Here is a 9,020-nt window from a genome sequence, read left to right as displayed (position 1 = left end):
TTGCAGTAAGGGTTTACATCATTGTTAGGGTTAGGTTAATGGTTAGGTTTTGGATTTAGGGTTTAATGTTAGAGTTAGGGTTTTGGATTTAGGGTTTTATATTAGAGGGTTAGAGTTAGGGTTAAGGGTTAGTGTTAGGATTGTAGTTAGGGTTTACATCATTGTTAGGGTTAGGATAATGGTTAGGGTTTGGATTTATATCATGGTTAGGGTTAAGGTTAGGGATAAGGTTAAGATTATGGTTAGGCTTAGGATTAGGGTTACGTTTAGGGTTATCTCAAGGGTTAGGGTTTGTATCATAGGTTAAGTGTTAGTGTTAAGGGTTAGGGTTAGAATTGTAGTAAGGGTGAAGTTAAGGTTATATTTAAGTTTAGGGTCAAGTTATGGTTTAGAGTTCAATCAGGTCTAGATTAGAGATATTGTCGAGGTGAGGGTTTAATTATGGTAAGGTTTTCATTATAGTTAGGTTTTGTATTTTTTAATGTTGTTAAATGAATCAATAATTAGCTTTAGAATAAATTTAAAACTAAAACAATGATTAGAGTATGATTTTAATGTTTATCAAAGCCTAATGGTAATCAAACCAAAATATTAATGTAGAGTTTAACCTTTATGATATAATTTAAAAAATTTAAAAATTATATTGTTAGAGTTAACTTTAAGGTTAGGTTAGGGCTGACATTCAATTAGAGAGATTAGGTTTAGGGGTTAAGGTTATAGTTAATTAGAGTTTAGTTTGAAGGTAAGGCTCGTAGGTAACTATTGTAGGATAATGCATTCATAACACTTATAATCATTTTTTATAAAATATTTAAAAAGTCTTTAATATTATGTACTTTTCTTATGAATATTGTTTTTCCTTATTTTGATTTTTTTTTCTGAAATAATTACCATGAAGCTTTGTTCTAATGAAATAAATACATTTTAAAATAGCTTCAAAGTTTATTATAATTAAAATATAGACATTTTAAAATAGTTCAAAGTGTCTTATAATTAAAATTATCTTACTCATAACCTTTAATTAATTTAGATATATAACATTTTTATTCTACCTTTTCTTTTTGCATGCAAATCATTTTAGATTTTAAAATTGAAATAAATTCATTGTCTTTAATTGTTAAATGAATCAATAATTAGTTGTAAAATAGATTTACAAGTTATTCATAATGAAAACATATTATGCAACATATACAAAAATAGAAAATGCAAAATCCTAAATTAAATACAACAAAACCAAACATTATATGAAAACCCTAAATCTTTTCAAATTGAAAAATTCACAAATGAATAAATGTTAAAGAATCCATCAAGAACCAAATGATGCATTGAAAATAGGATATCCATTTTTCGGTTTTTAATTAATTACTTTTCTTTTTATCATTCTTATTAAGTAGATTAAACTTCTTTAAAACTACTCATTATTTTCATTCAATCTTTTTGGTAAATTTGGACTCACCTTCATGGATCCAAAGAGATATTAAAATAAAATGATGCATTGAAAATAGGATATCTATTTTTTAGTTTTTTTAATTTTTACAAATTTTAAAAAGTTATTGATCTTATGTATTTAAATTTGTAATATCTAATGTTAGAAAAAATAGCTGAAAATCTTTCTATACTGATTTGACCTAATAGTCACCATGCACATTTATGAGTTAAATGCAAATTTGATAATATTTATTTATTTTTTAAATAGAAAATTAATTTTTAATTAATTAATATATATAATCAAATATGCATTCTGATTGTTTTAGCACTATATCAATCAGCCAGGAAAACTTCTAACAATCTAGACATTGCTAAAGTGTTCCCAGAATTAAAAACTACCATTACAACCATAACTTCTTTTTTTTTTCACTATAATTACGAGAACAAGGTTTTTTACAGATACTTTATTTGCAAATCCATTTATGGTATAAAAATATGTGTTTTTGTCCACAAAGAAACATCATCGTACATGCAGGTAAACACCTTACAAATCTATGGAGAAACAAAAAGCGGAGCAAAAACCCTAATCTCTAGGATTAGGGTTTCAAAATCCACTGCCTTGCAAGTTTGACTGGCTTGGTTGTACACGAAATGCAGGTGGAGGAGTTTGCCCCTCTATGTTACAATCGTTTAGACCATTTTCTTGCCCCTCCGAGTTACAATCGTTTAGACTATTTTCTTCACCATTTTCCAGATTTGTAACAGACAAATATTAGTGTTACAAAATTTAAATTGAATTTGTATCCAAGTTTAGATTGAATTTGTATCCTTTTCATACCTCTATCTCACATTGAAGCTGGACAATTGATCCCTTCGAAGAATGGTGCATTACCATTTTTGCAATTTTTAATTATCGAATGGAGTGAAATTGTCTCCTAACTATTTTGGAAACCAAATCTATTAATCTATTAATTATGTTACTTTCTATATTAGTTAATTATTATTTTAAACCTTAAATAATTGAAAACCAAACAACTGTAGAAGCCTCTCTGCTTAATTATGTAGAATGTAACTTTAATTAAAATAGAGGTCATAGAGCAATCAAATAATAATTTAGAGAAAAACAAAAAGATAATTGTTATTTGTTAAAAAAAGTATATCTCTAGATTAATGATAATCTAGGAAATAAATAAATAGTGATATATTTAAAAGATCTATTTATAGATTATAAGGAAAAATATTTATTTTAACTGTTTAGAAGGTATTTTGATTAATAGAATTGTTAAAGTTATTTTATAAGTAAAAATTAAAGATAAGATATTAGAATTTGTATCCAAATATTAGGAACCTTCTCTAAACACCTTTTTTTAAAAACAGAATTTAAACCGTATTTACTGTCAACCTAAATTCGGAAAACTGAAAATATAAATCATTGAAATTTCATATATAAAATATTTCGTAACACTGCAGCAATATGGAGCATGCGATTGTTACATCATTATTCGGATTCTACCCTAACACAAAAGCAAAAGCAAAAGCAAAACCATTCTTGCCAACACCGTCACAGACCGGGATGCAGAGGAAATAATTCCAAAGTTCGCACGTCAGATGGATCTACCGATGAATACCTGTGATCTTCTTCTTCCTGCTTATTAATACACATCACTCAGAAATTTACAACAATCTTATTAATAAAACATATAATTTAAAAGACAGGCCAAACTATGTCAACGCGCTTTCATACCTGTGCATAGCTTTTCTCAGATGACCTCTTCGAACGGAAAAGAGAAGTCCAATTTGGTGCCTTCAATACTGAAGGCAATCTTGAGGCTAAAATATGCATTTTTTAGGTTAGTTTTAAAACCAATAATGTAAACAACAACAACATGAATCTGTTCGGCTACTCACATGATTTTTTCATCCATTTTTCTCTGGCAGTGGCATTCTGAAACCAGTAGACCATGACCATGGCCCTGCAGATCTGCAGTAATGCGCTCTATTTCCTCCAAACATGGATTTCTCGTTCCACTCGCGAAAAGGTACTCCAATATTCTCCTTTGATTGTCGGTTGTAAATGTCTCCATATTTTCACCCGTCACACAACTATACAAAGAATCAATGCAGATATCTTTCCAAAAGTTGAATATTAATATGTTGATGATTCTGCAAATAAAATAGACTCAACAAACCTACAATATGACAACAATATGAAATCTATAAAACAATATTACATACCTCTATCTCACATTGCATCTGCACAATTATTAATCTATTAATTATTTTACTTTCTATATTAGTTAATTATTATTTTACTTTGTATATTAGTTAATTATTATTTTAAACCTTAAATAATTGAAAACCAAACGACCGTCAAAATTATTGAAAACCCCCAAATGTTAACGCATAAATTTGCTGTCATTGTAGAAGCCTCTCGGCTTAAAAATTTATTAAACACAGAGAAATACAAAGCAAGAAGGAAACCGGCCCCTCAAAAAACAATAAATTACACATTTCTATCCTCCACAAATAACTCTTCCAACATGTTAGAAAAGATCATAGGTAAATGTTGTTGATCCACAATATGTCAACCCTGTCTAGGAATATGAGGAAAGGTAACAAATTTTAAAGATTCTTTTGATGCGTCTGGATTGATTGTGTGCAAATTTTTTTTATCTAAAAATATGAAAAAAAGTAACAGATTTTAAAAATCTGCTCAAACTTTTCATATTTCAAAATTATAAACATTGTCAGTAGTTTTCATATCCCATGCATTTAACTGGTTGCAAAGAATTGTAGAAGAGCCATTGTTGAAGAGATACAAATGCAAATCTGTTAACGTTGGATAAACTCTAGATGTTATGCAACTCTTTCCCCCTTCTGCGAAGCTCTCCACAATTGAATGATCAACCTGTCCATCACAACTTCTACGTATTCAGTACATACAAAAAAATAAAAATCCTTGTATATTACATTTCTTGATCTAACTGAAAAATTCACAACCCACCAACACTCGCAATGAAACAATCTTCTTTGGGTCATTTAGAGGAACAAAGGATCCATAAGTTGTTTTATCCAAATCTTTCAAGCTTGACGATCTGCAGGAATTTTATTTTTTTGGTGAGTTTTTCATATTATAACTACCACACAAGACTCAAGAGTACATGCCCTAACAATCATAAAACTTATGGTAACAGTTACCTCCTCTGGTCGCTGCACATTAGTAGCTTCAACTTGTTCTGATGTGAAATAATGTGATAAAACACAGCAGTGTATTGAGTGAGATCGTTGGAAGCCAATACAAGCAGCCCAAATGGCCCAACAACACCTTTGTAAGATACTCCAGTATTGCTACACAACTCTTGAGCAGTGGCATTTGCGTCCATCTCTTCAACCTCTTCAATTTCCATTTTCCGAAGATCGAATGAAACCTCCACATCCATCTGATAATACATAAAAAATTTAGCAGCAAATTATTTTCAAGATTTTTTTTGAGCGAAGAGAAAGTTTAGAGAATAAGGGAAATTATTATTAAATTGAATAACAGAAGTTCAGCAAATCATAAAGCCCTAAAAACTTTGAACTAATAGTTATGCCCTAGTTGTGTGCTTGTATAACAGTAGTTATGTTCTTGTTGTGTGTTTCTAAAAATAGTAGTTAAAAAAATATATTTAATTGAAGGAGTGTTATTTATTTGATCATTTTTTGGAGAAATATTTAATGGATCAGTTCTGCAAATTTTGCTCACTAGGAATCAGAGGTCACCTAAAAATGACCACTTCTTGACCCTTACCTGCATAATTACTCTTTCCACTTTATTCAGAAATCAAAATAAGGGCTATATGCTCTTAAATGACATACAAAGAAACCCAAAACAAATCTTCAAAATCCAATATATCTTTTAGAATGCCAAATTAAGATAAAAGACTACTAAAACTTTTAACCTATTCTATTTAAATACAAAAAATTTAAAATAATATTTTAAATTTGTGTGTACCTTCATTGTTAGTATTGAACCTCAGATTTAATGTTTGTATGTAGTGAGGACTTTTGTAATTGGGAACGTTTTAATCTCAAAGAGCCTGTTTATGCTCAACACAAAGGTTTACACTGTTTAAACTATTCCAGTTAAAACAAAGATCTTCATACAAATAAAGGCTCAAATGCCCAAAGTCAAATGTATGTTAGAGAAAGTGAAACAGAGTCTATAAGAGTCTTGTTAAATAGAGCAGAACTTAAGTCATTTTCACCCATAAAAACTGTGTAATTATTTGTTCATTGAGGCCAATAGTAGCTGATCCCTGGTTAAGGTTAAAATAAACCTCTCTTAAGGAATGATTCTTGCCCAGAAGCATTAAGATTTTGGCAAGATTCATGACCAGTTTCCTCTGGAAATTAGTGAAAATTTCAGAATTATTTTTATATCAATGTATAGTTAAGGGAAATGATTATTCATTTCTTTAGCTATGAAAGTAAAATTAAAATTCCGAAGTAAGAATTAATTTAATAGGTTTTATTATATGAAAGATGTCAAAAGATCATTCCCGACAAATTTATTTTATTTATATCACCAATTCTATCAAACAAATAAAGATACCTTCCTTTAACACAAATTTATCTAAGATAAATAAACAACATCAACAAAGGTAAAATCTAATCAAGAACATAAACTAATTCTTTAATCTCACTGAAAATAGGTCCATAACAATCCTAAAACCAATATTATCACCATATCTAGAAACTTTCTTCAACCTCAAAGTTCATGTGAAAGCAGCTGTATAAGAAAAACAATACCTGTGCACCTGTTACCCCATAGATTTCTACAACCTCCCCACTTTTGAGAATAGTATTATTCTTAACTGTCTTCTTTCCACGAAGAGATTCCACTTCTGCAACAGGCCACTGCATCAGGTTCATTCCTGTGCTATCATCCAGCCAGATGGTCCTTGGAATCCCCTGAACACAACATCAACAAAGAAAAATGAAGTCTGAACTATCTTCAAATAAAAAACTTTAATAAAACATTGTCTTGTAACCTTTTATTCAGATTCTGGTTCAGTGGAGAGGCCAAACATTAATAAAGCTAATACAATGGGGACAAACTATTTCCAAAAACACAACTAAAAGTATTGTTCAATCAGAGAATGTGGGCAGTACCTGCAAACCAGCCCACCCTTTCATAATGTCCTCTGACTGACTATCAGATTCAGTGATCCATCCCCACAGAACCCGTCTGTTCTTACTCGCATCATAGAAACTCTTAGATGCATAGAACTTTCCATAGTCATACCTTAATTCCAATTCATCATCCTGGCTCCCCTTATCTGGAACAAATATATTTTCATCCACCAAATAGCTCCCCACAGTATAATAATCATATCCTGTTTCTAGCAAGCTAACTTTCATAACATGCTTCACAGAAGACCCAACAAAACTAGTATCCAAACCCTGCTTTCCTGAAACAAGAACTGGATAAAAATCAGGGCATTCCCACACTCCTGAAGATTCAGAGGAATGCAGAGGATGTTTGACCTTCTCCCACTTGATAAAATCAGTGCTCTTGTACAAAAGTGCCATTCCCCTGCTTCTTCCCTCCAATGCACCAACAACAATTCTCCACTTCATATCCACAGAGTCAAACCATCCAGTTGTTGGGTCCCTGAAATTTTTCGCATCCATGCCCCTATTTGGAACTATAATAGGGTTTTCAGGGATTTTAACCCATTCTCTTAAGAAAGGATCTGACAAATTTTTAGGCACTACCATGTTCTGTACTTGTTCTGAGGCATTGGTAATTCCTGTGTAAAGAATAACAGGTTTCCCACCTTCAAGAAAAGTAGTTGATCCAGACCAACAGCCTCCTATATCATACCATTCACTAGGCACCAATGCTACATCCAAAGACCTCCACTTCACCAGATCCTCTGACACAGAATGTCCCCACACAATGTTACCCCAAAAAGGTCCCTCCGGATTGTATTGGTAGAACAAATGGTAATAACCTTTGTAAAACATGGGTCCTGTAACAAAACATATCATTCTTCCTCAAATTTGAATGTACAAATTATGAATTATGAAAAGCAAATAGCCTAAATTATCTCTGTTGGGAACTCACCATTTGGATCTGTTCATCGTTTTCAAAAGCGCGTTCCATATCAAAAAAAGCCAATCCAAAACACAATTTATCAGACCAGCACATTCATTTGGCAATTTTAAGAACAGAAATCAAGGATTCTGTAAAGTAAACGAACCATTCATCCAGTTTTTCTGAGGCTGAAAATGATATGCAGTGCGATACAGTTGTTCAACATTTGTAATGAGGGTATCCAAATTGTGCACCATCTGTAAAGGCTCTGTGCTCGCGCAAGTAATTAGGCATAGCCAAGTGAAGCTTATTACAGAAGCTGCACAGACTTTGAGATTCTGAAACCCCATCGCTTATAGAACAGGGGACAAACAACTATAGTAAAAGTGATGCCAGTGGGTTTCTAGTTTGTTATCGATTCTGAGCGTTTTTATCAGAGATCAAATCTGGGAATACAACAAGAAAAAATTTAAATTTTTTCTTTTTTCATACATTAATTTATTAATCACAGATCAGAAATACAAAGCAAGCATGACCTGAGAAAAAAAAAATAAAATTGACTCACCCGTTCTTATCCTCCATAATTAATTGGTCTAACAGATGAGATAAATCCATCCCCAAATGTTACCAACAAGGAGCTCATTTTGCCAATAGACTACTCTATTCCACTCTTGAGACATACGACTGAAAAATAAAATATTCTAAAATTATACCTCAAGGTTCCACCATTTTATTACCTTGTTTACTTTTATTTTGTTTGAAAACAGATTTCACTTTCACACCTTAATTCATTAGTTTTACAATTTTTTATTTTTTTTTATTTCTTTTTTTATTTTATTTTTTATCTTCTTATTTGAATTTTGGGCTGATTTAGTAAATTTTATTTGATAATAAAATGTAATTTTATTTTTTTTATATATGTTGTTTGTAGTTCTATTGAATTTTTTAAAAATATTTATCATTTTTATTTGTATTGGTTTGTATATATGTTCATTATTTAGTGTGAAAAAGTAAAAATGTTTTTTAATAAATTTACAATAGAAAACTCTTTTATAACTTTAGCGAATGCTTTTCAATATAACTGTTTTCATTTATTATTATTAATATTATTAAATATTTCATTTAAAATTCTAATTTTTTATTTCATATATATTTTAATATTTGATTGTTATTTAAATTTAATACTTATTTGTATTGATTATGTCATAATGTAAGAAAAAATGAAAAAAATAAAAAAAATTATATTTAAAATATCAAACTATTTTACATCATTGTAAAATGCTTCTTTATATAATTAGTTTTCATTTAAAAAATTATTATTATTCTTAATATATATTTAATATAAAAAATAATAATATGAAATTTCATATATATTTTTAATCTCTTTACTTGATTTTAATATTTATTAATAAAAATATAATATTTACTCCTAAAACCAAGGTTTCCCATGTTCAATTAGCTTTAAATATTAATATCTTTCTATCAAATAATGTGTAAGTCTTTTCTAAAC

The 9,020-nt window shown here is 29.9% G+C and overlaps 1 protein-coding gene across 2 annotated transcripts; it reads right to left on the bottom strand.

Annotated features, from left to right (window-relative positions):
- Positions 1-2,845: 2,845 nt before the first annotated feature.
- Positions 2,846-8,230, bottom strand: LOC131037992 (fructan 6-exohydrolase). 2 transcript variants are annotated; one of them, XM_057970259.2, is made up of 10 exons: positions 8,076-8,230; positions 7,677-7,956; positions 7,541-7,549; positions 6,583-7,445; positions 6,220-6,381; positions 4,627-4,868; positions 4,433-4,523; positions 3,337-4,336; positions 3,173-3,258; positions 2,846-3,073 (listed from the first exon to the last, which is right to left on the bottom strand). In XM_057970259.2, the coding sequence occupies exons 2-8, from the start codon at positions 7,858-7,860 to the stop codon at positions 4,151-4,153; spliced, it is 1,737 nt and encodes a 578-aa protein (XP_057826242.2). In that variant the 5' UTR covers positions 7,861-7,956; positions 8,076-8,230; the 3' UTR covers positions 2,846-3,073; positions 3,173-3,258; positions 3,337-4,150. The 2 variants fall into 2 exon arrangements, with proteins under 2 accessions (XP_057826242.2, XP_057826243.2); XM_057970260.2 differs by lacking the exon at positions 7,541-7,549.
- Positions 8,231-9,020: the final 790 nt, after the last annotated feature.

Source organism: Cryptomeria japonica, chromosome 3, assembly GCF_030272615.1.
Source record: "Cryptomeria japonica chromosome 3, Sugi_1.0, whole genome shotgun sequence".
Lineage (NCBI taxonomy): Eukaryota > Viridiplantae > Streptophyta > Pinopsida > Cupressales > Cupressaceae > Cryptomeria > Cryptomeria japonica.
This window is presented reverse-complemented; position numbering and strand designations above follow the sequence as displayed.